This window comes from Ochotona curzoniae, unplaced genomic scaffold (genome assembly GCF_017591425.1).
Source record: "Ochotona curzoniae isolate NIBS_2020 unplaced genomic scaffold, NIBS_Ocur_1.0 contig_3520, whole genome shotgun sequence".
Classification (NCBI taxonomy): domain Eukaryota; kingdom Metazoa; phylum Chordata; class Mammalia; order Lagomorpha; family Ochotonidae; genus Ochotona; species Ochotona curzoniae.
The window spans coordinates 4,448,961-4,467,848 of NW_024465894.1; the positions used below are offsets into that span (position 1 = coordinate 4,448,961).

An 18,888-nucleotide genomic window follows, 5' to 3' on the forward strand; every position below is an offset into this window, starting at 1 on the left:
AGGGGCTGAGTGGTCAGCCTGGCAGCAGGGCTGCCCACAGCTGGTGCACACCGTCCTCCCTGGCGCTGGCTCTGCTGCAGGGTACCGCACACCTCCTCCCAGGGTGCAGCACGAGGCACCGACCCCACAATGTGTGCTTGTGACACCCTCGGAGCACCTCTTTCCACATAGGAGTGTTAACAAGATGAATACAGGTCAGGTGTAACCAATAAATGCTACCTTCACATCCTCAGGCCATAGCCAGCCTCTGCTTGACCCCGAGTGGCCACAGAAGGTGTTTTTGTTAGAAGAGGAGCTTGCAGGCATCAGTTCTCAAGTCAAACAACTCAATATGAATCGAGTTCCAACTCCGCTGAGACCCTGTGCAATGTATTTTCTCTCTCTTGGCCAGAGTCATCTCATCTGCTGGGGACCTCCCTGTGTCCACCTCACATGGGCTGCAACGGACTGAGCAGGAGAAATGAGAGAAAGTGGGCACACACAAAATGTGACCACGACACCCACAGACTCACAGCAGATCCGGCCGGCCTGCACCAACTGTGGCGCAGGGAGCCAAGGACCGCCTTTGTGGCTCCGGCTCACTCTCACTTACCCGAGAGGGAGATCCCTTCTGCGAGCCCGTATGGCAGGTACGCAAAAATGATCATCATGCCGAATTCCAAGGACGGTGTCTTCCTCAGGTCAATATGCTTCAGCACGTAAGCGACCAAGGTCAAGGAAAGAGACTCAAGGGACAGCTGACGTGAGACACAGTGCAGTCAGAACTGCCAGTGTTCCAAACATGGGAGAGGAAGGATTTGGGAACATTCTAAGGGTACAACTGAGAACCTGTCCTTCTGGAATTTTCCTTTGCAAAGAGACTCTCATCATAAGCTAGGGGATCTCACAAAAGACTAAGAAATGTAAAGTCCTGAGACAAATGGCAGGGAAAATTGAGTTGACTCGTTTAAAAACGCTGACTCGGAGCAGCCATATGGTGTAGTGGTTATCAACCTGTGTGGGATCCTACATCCTGGATCACAGCCTGGGTGCAAGTCACGGTTCCACTTTGCATTCCAGCATCCAGCCAGTGTGCACACTGGCAGGCAGCAAGTGACGGCTCCAGTAGTTGGGTCCCTGCCACCATGACCCTGGCTTGGGCCTGGCCCAGTTCTGCCTCTCGTAGGCATTTGAGGCAGAGCTCTCTCACTCTCCTTTCAGATAAAAGCGATCAATAAATAACTGTATTTTTTAAAAATTCTAGGCTGCTGCTGCTGTGGCACAGTAGGTTAAGTTGCTTCCAGCAGTCCTGACATCCCATATGAGCACCAGTTTGAGTCCCGGCTGTTCCATTTCCAACCCAGTTCCCTAATGTACCTGAGAAATCAGTAGATGATGACCTAAGTACTTGGACCCCTGCCACCTACGTGGAATATCTGGAAGAAGTTTCTGGCTCTTGGCTTCAGCTGTAAGCCCTGGACATTGTAGCCACTTGGGGAGTGAACCACAGGATGGAAAATCTCTCTCTCACTCTCCTGCTTTTCAAATGAAGTTTGGAAGAACTGGGAATGTTCCAGGTGCCTGGGGTCACAGGCAACCTTAGCTCTGTGCATTTCTCCCATTACCAAGGGGACTGCTGTGGAGATTAAACACTGGGGACAGCTGCCACCACCAGGTCCCTGTGGGGCCTGTCACCCTCCACCCGAGGTGCTCAGGTGAGATCCTGAATGGGCACCTGCCCTCCTCCTGTCCTCGCACGGGGGTCAATCTACCCTAGCCCTGCTGGTGTCCAGCTCCTGCCTCTTCACAGAGTTAGCCAGATCCTCGGGTCTGTCCACGGCGCCCATGCGCACGCCCAGGGCACTCATTTTGCTCCAACACGGCTCATGGTGCCTGGGGAAGCTCAGGGGACTCCCTCTGCTCTGTGACAAAACACAGGGGAAAAGCGCAACAGAAATTCAGTTTTCTCTTCTCTCCTTCTGTTTATGGGTGCAGTATGAGAAGCTGTCAGCCACCAACACAGAGTCTTTACGCTTCTGGACAAAGGAGTGGATGGCAGGAGGAGCCAACAGCATGGCAGGAAAACAGACCGGTAGCCAGGCAGGCATCTCTTCGGGCCATCTGTGCAGCAAACTGAGCGTGGAGGAGGCCAGCTGGCCTCGCTGAGCCACAGGCTTGGGCGCAGCAGTGATGGAAAGGGCCCGCTCCTGTTCACACATGCTGTGTTTTCTCCATCAACAACGGCGTCCTAGGCCTTAGCAAGCCTCTTTCTTAGCTGCTGGGCAAGCTCATGGGCCGCGAGGCGCCAGGCAGAGCACACGGCTTGGGTGGAGCTCCCTGGGAAACACCCTTCTTGATCCTTCCAGATAAACACGTTCTGTGGAGTAAAGATTTTCTCAAATCGACATTTTCAATGAAAATCAGTTTCTAATTTTCTGAATGTGAGGACTGAGGCAGTGGAAAATGGTGCAGTGGTATTAGAAGCTAAACCTACCATATGGCACAAGTTTGAGTGCTAACTATTCCACTTCCCATCCAGCTCCCTGCTTGTGGCTTGGTTGAGGATGGTTCAAAGCCTTAGGACCCTGCACCTGCGTGGGAGACCTGGAGGAAGTTCCTGGCCTAGCTTCAGATCAGCTCAGCTCCAGCTGCTGCAGCCATTTGGGGAATGAACCAGTGGACAGAAGACCTCTCTGTCTCTCTGAAAGTCTGCCTTTCTAACAAAAACAAATAAACCTGAAAAAAAAAGAGAAAGAATGAAAATCCCTGGCTGTGGTCACTACACTCTCAGAACAGGACAGCTCCCAAATCCCATCTGATGTCCACCAGTGAACAAGCTTTTATAAGCTTTGAAAGTGGCATCGTTGGGCCTGGCGCGGTGGCGCAAGTGGTTAAAGGTCCTCGCCTTGCACGCCCGGGATCCCATATGGGCGCCGGTTCTAATCCCGGCAGCCCCGCTTCCCTTCCAGCTCCCTGCTTGTGGCCTGGGAAAGCAGTCGAGGACGGCCCAAAGCTTTGGGAACCTGCACCTGAGTGGGAGACCTGGAGGAGGCTCCTGGCTTCGGATCGGCGTAGTATCGGCCATTGCACTCACTTGGGGAGTGAATCATCGGATGGAAGATCTTCCTCTCTGTCTCTCCTCTCTGTACATCCGCCTTTCCAATAACAAAATAATAAAAATAAATCTTTCAAAAAAAAAAAAAAGAAAGTGGCATCGTCAACTTTATATGGTATATTTTAAATCAAGGAATTGAAACCAGTGATTTTTCAACCCAAAACCTTAGCTGATGGTCCTCCTTTATTGGCTCCCGAGGGACTGGAAGAAAATGGTCAGAACTGGAAGGAACTGCCAGCCACGTACACTGCTCCGTGTGTGCTTCCTGGCAAAGGATATCAATGCTGAAATCAAGCCGGTCAGGGTGCCCAGCGCCGCAGAGCCGAAGAACATTTTGAGGAAGTAGCCAAGGGCTTGCAGAAAGGTTTGCCACCCACTGACATCGGACATATTTTTTCTTGTTAAACCTTCAGCTGTGCTAAGAAATGAAAAAGGAAACAAATTGAAATGTTATTGACAGGGCCCGGCGGCGTGGCTCAGCGGCTAAAGTCCTCGCCTTGAACGCGTCGAGATCCCATATGGGCACCGGTTCTAATCCCGGCAGCTCCACTTCCCTTCCAGCTCCCTGCCTGTGGCCTGGGAAAGCAGTCGAGGACAGCCCAAAGCTTTGGGACCCTGCACCCGTGTGGGAGACCCGGAAGAAGTTCCTGGATCCTGGCTTTGGATCAGCAGAGCATGAGTGCCGTTGCACTCACTTGGGGCGTGAATCATCGGATGAAAGATTTTCCTCTCTGTCTCTCCTCCTCTCTGTATATCTGACTTTCCAATAAAATAAAATAAAAAATCTAAAAAAAAAAATGTTATTGACAAAAGTTCTTGGAAATTCACTTAGGGCTTTAAACTTCTGTCTTGCTTATGCTCTCATCCACTCACCCACCACTGAGCCAAGCCAATGCTGACCGTTCACCTACTCTCACCTGGGGGCTGTCCTGGTTGCTGGGCATTTGGAAAGGACAGCAAAGGCCCTGGCCTTGGGCAGGTGCCCTCAGTGCACTGAGGAAGAAGCATGGCAAGGGAACTACCGATACCCTGGCAGATGGCGCAGAGGAGGGGCAGTAACAGCCTGGGTGGCCAAGGAAGCTTCCTGGGCTGTGCATGGGTTTGGAACAAATAGTTAACTACAGGAAGAAATGCATGGAAGCCCCCACAGGGTGGGGAACTACATGTAAAGGCAGGGACCCTGGGGACACTCAACTGTAGATTTCCGGGGCCAACACACAGGCAGGGAGCAGGCTGAACTGGGGGCGGCCTGGTGGAGTAACAGCGCCAGGGCACAGGGTCTGGAGACGCGCTGGCAGTGTGTCCTGCAGACAGGACTACTCCATGGGACGTGTTTTCAGCTTGGACTCCTGCAATGAAACCTGAGCTGGAGGCTGTGCAAGATGGCAGGTTAGGGAAGTGTCAGAGGCTTTATGCCGAGAGGGCAGGATGAAGGAGGAAGACCTGCAAGGACTTTCCTTTCACTGTAACAGCAGTGCATGGGTGGTTCAGTGGTAGAATTCTCCTTTCACCGTAACAGAACAAAATGAATGTCAGCAGTCACTGAGCAGAAGTGTTGGTTTCAACCTCAAAGGGAAATGTGAGGACTCCGTTAACCGGGAGCTCTCCCCTACACACCTGTAGCTGTGACTTCTACCGTCCAACTCTAAATCCACCCACAGCTCCACCTCCCCCGCTTCCCTCCCAGGACCGGGCCGCAGGGGTCTCAGCATACGTCCTTGCCTCCATGCAACGCCTAGGCTGTGCCCTAAAGCAGGACACGCCTGCTGAGGCCACCAGTCCTCAGCGTGTCCTCTCCCCGTACCACCATCCTGGCCTCTCCCCCTCACCTGGGGCAGGGCCGCTCATCACTGGTCCCTCCCTACAGGGTCCTCTTTCACCCCTGCCTGGGCCCAGCTAATTCTGGGCACCTGCTCCTCACCAGGCCAGCCCACTGACAGGTTCTCATGGCTCCTATTTAGTCAAGGCACGTGAGAATCAAGTCTGTTGCCCTCCTATTCATGACCTGTGGCTAGAGCCTAAAGCAGAACCCGGCACTTAAAAAACACAACATTTCTGCTTACTCATTCACTGAAACGACGAAAAGTGTCTGCTAATACTACGCATCGTGAGCCCACTTCTCCAAACACCTAGGAAGTTTACTCTGCAGCAAATGCCCTGACAAGTCCTGCAGAGAAGACCCCTGACGTTCCCACACAGCTGTTTTCCAGACCCACCTGAACATACAGTCACCCCACCCCAGGCCTTCCCAGGAGACCCCAGGCGGGAGCCGGCAAGGGAGGCCTCAGCCACACCAGCGCCCCACAGTGTGCAGCTGGGACCCTGTCTGGGTCACTTCCTCCTTCTCCCCACGAGGAAGCTGAGGCCCGGAGAGGGTGAGCAACGCGGTGAGGTCCTAAGGGGTGAGCGGTGGATTCAGGGTTGGCACGAGGAGAATGAACAGAGTCCAGACTCTTTCTGGACCAGCGACTGACTACAAGCAGAGTGAGAGAGGCAAAGGGACACATCAAGTGAAGAGTCCCCTTGCACAGGTTCCCTCCCCAGCTTCCTGCACAGCCAGGGCTGGGCCAGGCCGGACCCAGCAGCTCCATCTGCATCTCCATGCGGTAGCAGGGGCCCCAGTACTTGGACCTCCCAAGCACCTTAGCAGGAGCGACACTGCAAGCACAGGTGGCACTCAGACACACGCTCTCTGACGCGGATCATGCTTCACCCCATGTCATTTCTTATTTTGTTCTCACATTCTAAGAAGCAAAGGACAGGGGCTGGCACAGTGGCACAGCACGCCAACCCTCCACCTGTGGCACTGGCACCTCACATGAGCACTGGTTTTAATCCTGGTTCTAGCTCCCTGCTGGTGGCCTGGGAAAGCAGCGGAGGATGGCCCAAGGCCTTGAATTCCTGTACCCATGTGGCTTCCAGCTTTGTTCAGACTAGCCCAGCTCTAGCTGCTGTGACTATTTAGGGAGTTACCCAGCAGACGGAAGATTTCTCACTGTCTCCCCCTCCCCATCTCCTCCATAACTCATTCAAGTAAAAAAATGCATCTTAAAATATATATATAAATAAAAGACAATGTGGCTTCAGGATCCATTTCATGCACTTAAATAGTATCTAGAGCAAGCAAAAGGTCTCCTCCATAGGAGTGAGTGTAAAAATTGTCATAGCAACAATTCAAAGTTACTGATAACTTAATTAAAGCTGAGGTATTTGGGCCTGGCATGGTAGCTTAGTGGCTAAAGTCCTTGCCTTGCATGCACCAGGATCCCATATTGGCACCGGTTCCAATCCCAGCAGTCCTGCTTCCCATTAAGCTTCCTGCTTGTGGCTTGGGAAAGCAGTCAACGACGGCTCAAAGCCGTGGGACCCTGCACCCATGTGGGAGACCCTGAAGAAGCTCTGGGCTCCTGGCTTTGGATCGGCTCAGCTCCGGCCATTGTGGCCACTTGGGGAGTGAATCAGAGAATGAAAGATCTTCCTCTCTGTCTCTCCTCCTCTCTGTATATCTGACTTTCCAATAAAAATAAATAAGTCCTAAAAAAAAAAAGCTGAGGCATTTAAGAAGGTGATACTTAGGGCCTGGTGCGGTAGCCTTGTGGCTAAAGTCCTCACCTAGCACACACCAGGATCCTGCATGAGCACCAGTTCTAATCCCAGCGGCTCCACTTCCTATCCAGCTCTGTGCCTGTGGCATGGAAAAGCTGTTTAGGAAGGCCCAAACACTTGGGAAGTGTACCAGTGGGCAGAAGATCTTCTCTGCCTCTCCTCCTCTCTGTATATCTGACTTTCCAATAAAAATAAATAAATCTTTAAAAAAAAAAAAGGTGACATTTAAAAAGGGGTCATTTATACACATGCTCAGTGTCAAGGACAGAGACAGATGCTTTAGCTCTCAGCTCACCAGAACAGAGAACATGGCACTCACAGGATGTGACCCTGTCTGAGCACCTCGGGCAGGGAGAGGATGTGACCGTGCCTGGGCACCCCGGGCAGGGGAGGACGTGACCGTGCCTGGGCACCCCGGGCAGGGGAGGACGTGACCGTGCCTGGGCACCCCGGGCAGGGGAGGACGTGACCGTGCCTGGGCACCCCGGGCAGGGGAGGACGTGACCGTGCCTGGGCACCCCGGGCAGGGGGAGGACGTGACCGTGCCTGGGCACCCCGGGCAGGGGGAGGCTACACTCTGGAGATAGACTCGTGGTTTGTTTTGTTCTTGAAACAACACAGTGGGGCAGAGCAGCCGTGTAAGAGTCCTGCAGGGATCTCTCGGGCAGCCTGGCCCAGGGCCGGCTTTGAGCCCATTTGGTAAGCAAACCAGAGGATGGAAGCACACCCATATCTCTCTTTGCCTTCCAAATAAATAAGTAAATCCTAAAAAGAAAAAAAACAAAACAAACAAACAAAAAAACCTCATCTTTTTGAAGCAAAGTGTGGAGAAGCTCAGAAACAGGCCTATTCCTGACAGATTTTTTTTTTCTTTAAATAAATCAGAGACAAAGCATTTGAGCTTAGCTCCTGATGTATAAAAATAACTCATGATGTCACCTCCAACTTGGGCAAAATTCCCTATCGCACATGTTCAGTATGTGTAGCCAGGATACGAGATAAAAGTTAAAAGCAGAAGGCTCGACAGGCTTCCGAGCACACTTCCAATACGAAAAATATTGCCATCAGTTGTTTCAGTGGTCTTGCAGCACGATGTATGATAATTTCCTATTAAAGTTACAGAAATTTCTGCCAAGAGAAACATGAAAAACCCAGTGAAAGGGAGCTGGCGAAGTAGGTCAGAGTGAAACAAAGAAAGGGACACTTTACAACCAATAAAACGGTGTTACAGAAGATCATTGCAGCAACACATGGGGGTACAAGTTTACTTAAATAAAATATAGGCATTCATGCACCAAACTATTACCCATAATCCCTCTGGGTGGTAGCAATGTATGAACACTCCCTTGCGTGTCGCTTTTCTTTATTTACTTGAAATGGATCAGCTTCTCATTTTTCACAATATAGATTTAGAAGCATATGGGCTCCACCTTCCCTGTCTTCCCACATTTTTTCTAAATTTACATCAGCAGTATATGGATTACCCTTAGAGTGATCAGAATATTCCAAATGTCACTTGTTTGGTTTGGGTTTTCTCTAAGGTCTAGGGAGTACCTCCCGCCCCACGCAGTCTGTAAGTGCTTCCTGCAGAGACAGGGCGACGCCAGGGCCAAGGTGGTCCAACTGGACCTGGGAGCGGGGCTGCAGCACCAGTTGCCATGTCCAATCCCAGGCTGAGGCATCATCAGCCTCACTTAATGGTTGAGGAACCTTGGCCCAGAGAGCTAGAATCAGAGGTGGCCCAGGGAGGGACACCACTGGGACCCAAATCCAGGCAACCCGACTCCAAAGTCGGGGCTCTTTCCCTTACAGAATGTCACTGCACCATCTACAATGGTGCTTTTAGGAAAACGTGAACTACCACAGAGTGGACTACCACAGGGTGGTTGTGCGGAGCAAGGAAGCCCTCAAGAGAAAGAAGTCAGTCTTCACGGCGGGGCAAGCGCCACCTACAGGACACAGCCGGGCCTGAGTCCCCAGCAGTCTCAGGTCGGCGCAGGGGCTCTACTGTCCACCTGCTGGAGCTGACCATGCTTTCTGTTTTTGGTAAAAGTCTCCAGGTCCCTAGGTCTCCCACGTGTTACTGGCCACCACGAAATGCAGACTGCATCAGAGAGGATCTCAGCTCTACTTCCACTTCCCAGGAACCTCTTGACACTCTACGATCACCTCTCATGTCTCAGAGGCTGGCAGGCCCGGCAGCATGTGGGAGAGACCTACAGCCTGCCTGGGAGCTCCCGCACAGCAGCACCTCGTGGAGGCTCAGCCCTGAAATGAAGGTGGCGTGTGACAGTGGGGACTCCATGGCCGCCCAGCCACAGGCTGCTGCATCATGTCATCTGGGGCACCTTGTTAGAACCCAAGGCCTTGGGACTCTTCCTGGATGCCCTGGAATCACAAGCCCTGAGGGCGGGGCCGGAAAGCCACATCTAGTAAGTGCCTCACTCAATGCTGACGACAACAGGGCTTGGCGACACTAATCTGTAAGTGCTAAGCATCGAACTGTCCTCTCCTCATCAACCTAGGCCCTGACAACACTCTTGCAGCACAACACGGCTTGCCTGGGCAGACAGACGGGGACAGCGCCTCACCCGGAGAACTACCCACTGCACCTGCAGTCAAGGGCAACGCTGAGCCTTCACTCTGTCCTGGAGGGCGGTCTGCTCTCCCTCCCTCCCCACACTTACTTGGTCAGGACAATGGAGACGGCGTCGTTGAGGATGCTCTCTCCGAACACCAGCATGTTGAGCACAGGGTCCACATGCAAGGCATTGAAAATAGCGATGGTAGCCACCGGGTCGACCGCAGATATGAGGGAGCCAAAGGCAAAACTACAAGGAGAGAGAAGGCAGGGGCGATTCTGTAACACGCATTGGCCGGTCTGCACACTGAAGCACTAAAATCAAAGCCTCTATGAAATCTAACGTATAGTACACGCCAGAGCCAGAGCAGCGACAGAAGACAGTGCGTTTCCCCCACTTGTCTGCTGGTCGACACTGTGCATAGCACTGCACAGAGCCCACTCTAGATCGAGCTGCCAGAAACAGCCTTCCACCAGCAGCAAGAAGACTCTATGGTACCAAAGATGGATGGAAGATGCTTGCTTAGATACAACAGCTGAAGCCAGACCTCTTGGTCAGAGCAACTGGAGCGCAAGAGCTGTAGGATCTGATGATGGCTCTGCCCCTTGCTCCGTCAGAGTGTCAACTGCGACCAAGTCCAGTTTCCACCCTGATCAGAATCATCAAGGGGAGTGCCCAAGGGCAGGAGCACCACCAGTGGGCACAAGGGAAGCAGTGGACGGCCTGGGTAGCACCAGCACCAGCTCCTAGGCAGGCCTGAGGGTTTTGCTGAGAACACCCCAGAACTCTGTCAGCTTCCCACTGCATCTCGGGCGTGGAGGCAAACTGTGAGCCTTCCCACGGCACTCACACCACCCTAGGCGCTGGCCCAGCACTCACACAGAGCACAACAACCCACACAGCAACCACAGGGCTGAGCACTGCCACTGCCCCAGTGACACTGCAAAACGGTGGCAACACCAAGGCCAGTCAAGCAGCGAGTGGCAGAGCCAGGGCAAGACAGGCTCGAGCTGGCACTCCAGCATGATGGGGCCACAGCAATACCCAGAGATTCAGAGGATTCAGAAAATGCAAGAGAAACCTGGGGGAGTCAATCCAGGCGCATGACAAACAGCAGCTGGGTCACTTTCATTTGGGAGACAGGGTGAGGGAAGGCCTCTCTAAGGAGATGACCTTTGTCTGAGCAAGGACCCCCGTGGCAGGAAGCAGCCAGCCAGCCTGAGAGCTGGGAGCAGAAGCAACAGCAAGCGACCCAATGTGGCAGCAAGCTCGGCTGCCTGACAGAGGTGTCCTGGTGGCAGCAGGTGTGACAGTTGAAAACACCCCGAGACACCGTCCCTCCTCCTCCTTCAGGCTTTCTGCCAGGCTTGGCTTTCTTCAGCAGAATCACCTGGGCTCAAGACAAAATGCCAGGCAGTGCAGCGGTCCTGCAGGCAGTGAGCTCGGCTCTGGAGCCTGGGGAGGACTGGGCACAGCACATACCTGGCTGTCCTGCCAGTAAGGTACTCTCTGAGAGTCGGTAACTGGGGTGTCCTGGTTTCTATGGGAGCTCCCTGGGGTGGGGTGATGGGAACTCCCCAGGAGAGCCTGTGGACCCCACCAGTGATCGCTGTCCATGCCAGCTGTCCTCTCGTGGGTGCACGTGCACAGGAGCTGCCTCACACCCCAGCTCCAAGGGCCAGGGGCAGAGCCAGCACTTTCACCTCTGCTGTCCCCAGGATCTGTGCTGAGAGCGATCAGAGACCCCAGGGAAGGTGGTGGGGTTGTGGGGAGAAGGACCCTACTTGAAAGCCCCTAGCTGGAACTGGCCCTGGAAGCTCATGCCACAATGTCACAAGGGCTGCAGAGGCAGGTGTCTGCAGGGGTGGGGGCAGTGGCGGGAGCTAGGACGGGCTGTGTGCTGCCTGTGCTGGCCTTAACTGGCCTTCCACTCCCAAGGGGAGTGCAGGAGATGGCCGCTGTGCTTCTCCCTGCTTGGCAGCGTCCAGTTTTGCTCCAGGGGGCATAACCTCCTCCACCCTTGCAGTCATAAGCACAAGGGGCTCTCGATCCTGGCCCGACGAGGGTCACTAGGCGCAGGCTGGCCCTCGGGGCAGGGAAGGCTGAAGTGAGGGCGACACGTGCTGGGAGCTATCAGTGCTGCCATGTGGAGCGGGCGTGCCAAGGATGAGCCGATCAGGGCAGAGCCCTGGAAGCTGCCAAGCAGGAAGTACCCCACACCCCACCTGGGGCCACTGTGGTTCTGAGAGCCAATCAATTTATTTAATTTTTTATTGGAAAGTCAGGTATACAGACAGGATGAGAGGCAGAGAGGAAGATCTTCAGTCTACTGATTCACTCCCCAAATGACCATAATGGCCAGAGCTGCGCCGATCCAAAGCCAGGATCCCAGAGCCTCCCTGGGGTCTCCTACTTGAGCGTAGGGTACCTAGGCTTTGGGCCATCTTCCACTGCCCTCCTAGGCCACAAGCAGAGAGCTGGATGGGAAGCAAGACCTCCGGGATTAGAACCGGCACCCATATGGGATCCCAGTGTGTACAAGGTGAGGACGTTAGCTGCTAGGCTACTGTGCTGGGCCCAATAGTAAAAAAAAAAAAAAAAAAAAAACAAGCTGAGTTTGAGTCACTCTAAAACTCAGAGGCCTGGTTAGCATGTTTCACTATCATCCCTGGGGCACCTAGAGCAGAAAACCAGGGGCCTGCAGCTGTAGGATTAACTGACGCTGGAAAGGGAGGGATCGTGGAAGGCCCCCACAAATGGTGACTGCAGTCCAGGGCTTGGTTACTTGGGTGTGCACTGGTTTTCTCTTTATCTTTTGTGGATGTTTGACAAATTTCATAACAAAAAGCTGGGGGGAGAACTATGCGCATGTCATATGAGCAGAGGCCCAATCACGGCAGAGAATTTCTAAGAGTGAATCTGTAAAGTTTGAAACGGGAACTATCTGTACCCCAGGAGGGCATCTAAGAGACCGCTAGACCTGGCCGGCAGCTGTTCCACTTCACAGCTCCCTGACCCAGCCTTCCGGCAGGACACAGCTACATTCGACTTAATAGGTGCTTTCTTTGGGCCGGGCATGATAGCCTAGTGGCAAAAGTCCTCACCTGTATGTGCTGGGATCCCATAAGGGCAGTGGTGCGTATCCCAGCTGCTCCACTTCCCATCCAGCTCCCTGCTTGTGACCTGGGAAAGCAGTCGAGGACGGCCCAAAGCCTTGGGACCCTGCACTCACATGGGAGACCCAGAAGAGGCTCCTGGCTCCTGGCTTTGGATTGACTCAACTCTGGCCGTTGCAGCCACTTGAATCATGGACAGAAGATCTTTCTCTTTGCCTCTCCTTCTTGTCTCTGCATATCTGTCTTTTCAGTAAAAACATTAGATTTTTTTTTTAAAAAGAAAGATGCTTTCTTCATTGCAATACCTTAATACAGGAAAAGTAAACAGGGGTGAAAAGGTACTTCAGGGTGTCTAAGTGCAACTTCTCTCCAGCAGAAAGCTATACCTCAAAGTCGTGCCTACGTTCTCCATAGCACAGAGCTGCAGTAAGTGGGCTGAGTCTCATGCTTGGCCTCTACAGGGTTTCAGGAATATCAATCAACTTATCAACATTTAACATCTGGAAAATTCCATATAGAAATCTACGGCTCTTTTGAAAAAAATTAAACATCTGATAATTGGGGCTTCTACCTCCACGTGGTAACTAGCGGGGACTGTGGGGTGTGGCAGCCCCGTCCGACAGCTGTGCTTGCCTGCTCCCCACCTCCCCGTCCCTGCCTTGTCCTTTCTGCTTGGCCAGGAGCTCTGCTGGCCCCTTAGCTGTGTGGCTCTGGGTCCCCAAAGGAGTCCTCATCCAGGGAACAGCCCTGGCAGATTTCTTTTTCTTTCTTCTTTTTTTTTTAAGATCTATTTCTTTCTACTGGAAAGTCAGATTTACAGAGAGAAGGAGACAGAAAGATCTTCCGTCAGCTGGCTCACTCTCTAAGTGGCCACAATGGCCAGAGTTGAGACAACCCAAAGCCAGGAGCCAGGAGCTTCTTCCAGGTCTCCCACATGGATACAAAGTCCCAAGGCTTTGGGCCATCCTTTACTGCTTTCCCAGGCCATAAGCAGGGAGCTGGATGGGAAGTGGAGCAGCTGGGATACGAGCCGGCGCCCATATGGGATCCCAGCACACGCCAGGTAAGGCCTTCACCCACTAGGCTACCGCGCCAGGCCCGGACAGGCACTTTCTAACAAGAAATGAGGCACAGGTAGCACCTGCATGTGGAGAAGGAGAAGGAAATCCAACCTGTGTACACTCAGCTTGGCCCGATCCTCTCTTCCAAGTCTAGTCTCCATCAGGTCAGTTCAACTTTTTTTTTTTAAGATTTATTTTATTTTTATTGGAAAGTCTGATGTACAGAAAGGAGGAGAGACAGAGAGGAAGATCTTTCGTCCGATGATTCACTCCTCAAGTGGCCGCAATGGTCAGAGCTGTGCCACTCCGAAGCCAGGAGCCAGGCCTCTGGGTCTCCCACATGGGTGCAGGGTCCCAAGGCTTTGGGCTGTCCTTGACTGGTTTCCCAGGCCACAAGCAGGGAGCTGGATGAGAAGCGGAGCTGCCGGGATTAGAACCGACACCTGTATGAGATACCAGCACATGCAAGACAAAGACCTTAGCCACTAGGCTACTGCTCCAGGCCCAAATTAGTTTAATTTCATAAAAATTCATCTAAGATTTGTTTAAAAAAAAAAAAAGGCAGGGGAAGGGGAAGGAGCCAGTGTTTAACTTAGGGGTTAGGATAACTTGTCCTAACCCCTGGAGTGCCTGACTTTAATTTCTAGCTCCAGTTCCTGACACCACCCTTCTACCACTGCAGTTCTGGCAGGTAGTTCAAATAACTGGGCTCTTGTCACCCACACAGGAGTCGTGGACAAGGTTTCCAGCTCCCAGCCCTGCCAGCCCCTGCCACTGCACAGATGTGCTGGGGTCAGTGTACAGGAATGTTCACTCTCCCAAAAACAAATCAAGCAATGTTTGCATGGGCACCTGACCTCACAGTTACAATACCAGCTAGGATACCCAGCTCCCACATCATAGCATCCACATTTCAGCTCTGGCTTTTGACTTCACCTGATTTGCAAATGAAGACCCTGAAAGGCAAGTATAGGTAAGTGACAGGGTTCCCGCCACCCGTGTGGGACACCTGGACTGAGTTTGTGGCTCCCGCCTGGAACCTAGTCCCCTCCTGGTCATTGCAAGCATCTGGGGGAGTAAGCCAGGAAATGAGAGCTCTCTGTCTCGGGCCTGGCGCCGTGGCCTAGCAGCTAATCTAATCCCAGCAGCTCAACTTCCCATCCAGCTCCCTGCTTGTGGCCTGGGAAAGCAGTCGAGGATGGCCCAAAGCCTTAGGACCCTGCACCCACGTAAGAGACCCTGAAAAGTTTCCTGGTTCCCAGCTTTGGATCAGCGCAGCATCAGCCGTTGCGATCACTTGGGGAGTGAATCATCGGATGGAAGATCTTCCTCTCTATCTCTCCTCCTCTCTGTATATCTGACTTTGTAATAAATAAATAAATAAATAAATATTTTTTTAAAAAAGTGTTCTCTGTCTCACAAAATAAAATAAGTTAATAGAATTTTCTAGCACTGCCTGAATCTCTAGCAAGCTGAGCCCAGAGGCGCTGCAGGCGAGGATATCATCCTCGTGTTGAGGGGCATTTCCCTTCACTTGAAAACAGTGACAACACATGGGGGCCTAGTCTGGCTTCACTTCCAGGTCCCACAGAACAGGAAGTGGCTTTGCAGGCTTTGTGTGTGTCCCTCTGGTTGGGGATCGTTCCAGACCCCGCCCCCCGTGGATACCCGAATTCTCTGAACTCAAGCTCCTTAGATCTGCATAGATTGTACAGCATCCTAGATTGCTCGTAGTACCTAACACAATGCAAGTGCTACGTGCACGATGTTACACTTAACTGTTGCGGGAATAATGACAAGAAAAAATGAAGCTTGCAAACATCCAGTGCAGACACGTGTTGGTTTTTTTCCCTCCAGTATTTTTGATCTACGATTGGCTGAATACCTCAATGTGGAACCAGAGTTGGAGAATGGACTGTCCTATCAAAACTACCTCATTAAAAGCTACAAAATCTATGTCCCGGTGGGGAGGTGGAGGAAATGGGACTGCACCTGTTACCAAAAGCACATCTTGCAGGGCAGCATTCTAAGAGTCTCCTCTCTGGTTGCTGAGTTGCTGCTAAGGACTCAGAGCTCTGGCTGGCTGGCCCCATTGGTGTACCTGGGGCTAAGCCCTTGGCCCCACTTCCCAGCCCCATCGAAGCTGTTCCCCAGAACACATCTGGTGCTGGGTGTACACGGGTGCTCTGGGCAGAGCTGCAAGAGACACTAGTCATGAAGGCGAGCCAGCTGTACTAGGCCTGCACACACTGCCCCACACTCAACTGGGCCCTCCTCAGACACAGCTGTCCAGGTCACTCTTGGCCCAGCCTGTTGCCCCAGCCAGGTACGGCAAGGATCCCAGAATGCAGTTCCACCTCGCCCCCATTTCCAATCCAAATTTACCAAGACTAGACAGCCTTTCATCACGGCTGTGGGAAAGAGCTAGAAATCTGTGGAGGCTGATTCCTAATACAAGGATGGTGACGATGTACGTGTGGAGAAAGGCGTAACAAAAACCAAGTGGAATTATTCCCTCCAAAGCTTCAATCAAATCAACCATTTCAACCAAAGAAGCTCTAAGGGTCTTCAAAATGCCTCAATCAAATTTTTATTAATTTCAGAGGCACAATTTGATCCAGCGTACAGAAGGCAGCAGCAGCAGCACACACACAGAGAACCACACCCAATAAGCAATGTGGAGGGAATTTTTCCTGTTCTGAGCAGCCATCTCGTGAATGTTACAAGAAGGAGGATTTACCTGTCTGTCATGTTGAGTTTAGAGATTACATCAGCCTGTAAAATAAAACACACAAACACACAGACACACACACAAAAAAACCCCTGGAGAACAGCCAAGAAGATTAAAATGTCCATTAGCGTTTCATTACAAGCTAATAAGGACATTCATCTTCTGTTTCCAAACCTCTTGATAAATAGAGACTCCGGAGTTTACTAAGCACGCACCAGCCAGCAGACAGCAACAGTATGACTAACAAGGCCGCCTTTTCCAGGCCCGCTGAACTGGAGTTTTCTTCTCTCGAGTCTGTGTCTGACAGAGCTGAACAACACATGAAGCTGCATGGCAGCGGGACTCTGGTGCCAAGGCGGTGGCACTACGTCTGAGAATCGGCTGGGGTGGGCTTCAACCAGCAAGAGAAGAAAACTGCCAGCCCACGAGAGAAGCTCTGCCGGCTGTCCAGCGAGCTTAACCTCAACTTAGCTGTCAGAACTGGGGCAGCGAGCTTTCTGCAACTGACACAGATGGGGAAGAACTGGGACAGGCATGGAAAAGCATGCTGCAAAGCTACTGATGGGACCTCTCTGGCTCCGTGGGGTCTAAAGCCATTTAAATTCACGTGAAGTCCAAAGTACAGGACATTCCACCGACACCCCTGGGAGGTAAGTGAGCTGTGGGCCAGAACCCAGGGTGTACAGTTCTACAGACAGGCAGCTTAGAATTGAGGAATCAGATCTGGAATTATCTTTGATGTTAAAATTCAAATCTCAATTTAAACACTCTTCAACCCTGATTCGGTCTACCTGACAACACAGTAGAATATAACCTGCAGACCCCGATACTACGTATTTTTAGGCAATCCAATGTCAAGACAGTAATGGCTTGCAAGTAAAATCAGCTACTTTGGGGAATTACATTGACTCAGTTCCAAAGCTCTGGGGGGTACCTGCAGTTTCCTATGCCTCCCACAGGATAGGGTCTCCTCCTGAGAGGGGGATGTGGGTGGTGTTCACTCCGAAAGTGAAACCCAGGGCGCATGAGGGGCCCCGCCCCACCTCCCTGCACTAGCTCCAAGTACATGATTTCAAAGGGTTTAAAAATGTTTCTCTTACCTGACCTAGGAAATAAATTCCTCCACCTACTACAAAAGCGGAGATCGCCGTCCCAAAAACAGCAAACAGAGTGATGGAACCAATGTTTTGAAAAAAGTTACCCTGTTAGAAAGGACAGAAATCAGAGAAAGGATCAGAAAAGCCAGCCCTGGGCTCAGGCTTGATTCTCAGTGAAGGTGCCAGCAGCTGCCCCCGACTGCAGCGCCCGTGTCACTCACGCTCATCTCTCACCTGGACCATGGCAGCAGCCTCCAGTGAGCTCCTCTTCCTGCACCCTTCCCTTCTGCCTCCAATGGAGATCCACCGGCTTGTGCTGCTTCACTCAGACCCCATTTCCCTGAATGGCGTGACCCCTGGGGAGCCCTCTCCCCCTGGCACTCTGCTGCCTTTCGTCCTGCAGGGTGAACTCAGAATAGCCCAAGATCTCAGGACATTTCCCACCTGCCTGATCAGTGAGACAGCTCCCCACTCAGCTTTCGCTCTGTGCTCTTAAGCTACAGTGATCATGTGTGGGTGACATCTGACTTACTTCTCTGACTGATGGATTACAGTCTGCCCACTGAGACTTCAGGCTTGGTGGGAGCAACGATCCATGTTGGTCTTTGCACATCGGTCACTATCATAGTGCCTGTCAGATGGCAGATGACCAAGGAGCAGGCACTAATCAAATCCCCGAATCCGGGGTGGACATTGGTGCAGTGGTTGACATGTCACTTCCGGTACCATGAATCAGGCCTTGGTTCAAGTCTAGATCTACTTCTGATTCCATCTTCCTGCTAATGTGCACTCCAGAAGGCAGCAGGTGACGGCTCTTGTACTTGTGTCCCAGCAGCGCACGTGGGAGACCCAGACACAGTCAACAACTCCAGACATTGGCCTGTCCCAGCCTCTGCTGCTACAGGCATGCATTTGCGGTACTCTTTCAAATAAGTAAAAATTAAAAACTTCCAAATCTATATAACTTTTCACTTAATTAATAAAAAGCACAATAATCATTACAAACAATATCTAGAAAATAGGTTGTATTATCAATAATTCCTTTTTGATGTCTCTTTTTTTTAAAAAAAGGATTTATTTATTTATTTGAAAGGTAGAGTTATAGAAAGAAAAGGGGATAAACAGAAATAGAGAGAGAAAGCGCTCTTTCATCTGCTGGTTTCACTACTCAGATGGCCGCAATGGCTAAACTGGGGCCAGTCTAAAGCCATGAGCCAGGAGTTTCCTCCTGGTCTCCCATGTAGGTGTAGGGTCCTAAGCACTCAGCCCTCCCCTGTTGCTTTCCCAAGCACATTAGTGGGAGCAGGATCAGAGGCAGAGCAGCTGGGATGCACACTGGCACCCAGTTAGGATGCCAGCATGGCAGACAGCAGCTTTACTTGCAACACCACAGCCCCAGTGTCCAAAACTTTTTAATAATTCATTTCAAACTATTGGTTTCGTGAAGTAGAATGGATACATTATGTTTCTATCCATATTTCATATTAATTAAGAGAAAATATCTGAGTCCAAGGAACATGGCTACAGCTTTCAAATTTCCCTAAGGTTAGGGAGATCAAGCTTACTTGATCTTACTGAGCCACTCAGGAAGCAACACAAAG

General features: G+C 51.8%; 1 protein-coding gene across 4 annotated transcripts in view; it reads right to left on the reverse strand.

Annotated features, from left to right (window-relative positions):
- Positions 1 to 18,888, reverse strand: part of SLC9A8 (solute carrier family 9 member A8) — a 58,897-nt gene that overhangs the window by 14,646 nt on the left and 25,363 nt on the right. For 2 of the 4 annotated variants that reach the window (XM_040981330.1, XM_040981328.1), the window contains 5 exons: positions 17,291 to 17,392; positions 16,200 to 16,234; positions 9,388 to 9,531; positions 3,374 to 3,512; positions 593 to 698 (listed from right to left, as the gene is read on the reverse strand). In XM_040981330.1, coding sequence (XP_040837264.1) covers positions 593 to 698; positions 3,374 to 3,512; positions 9,388 to 9,531; positions 16,200 to 16,234; positions 17,291 to 17,392 — 526 coding nt within the window. Of the gene's footprint in view, positions 1 to 592; positions 699 to 3,364; positions 3,513 to 9,387; positions 9,532 to 16,199; positions 16,283 to 17,290; positions 17,393 to 18,888 lie in introns of all 4 variants that reach the window. The other 2 variants (XM_040981331.1, XM_040981332.1) reach the window with 2 other exon arrangements.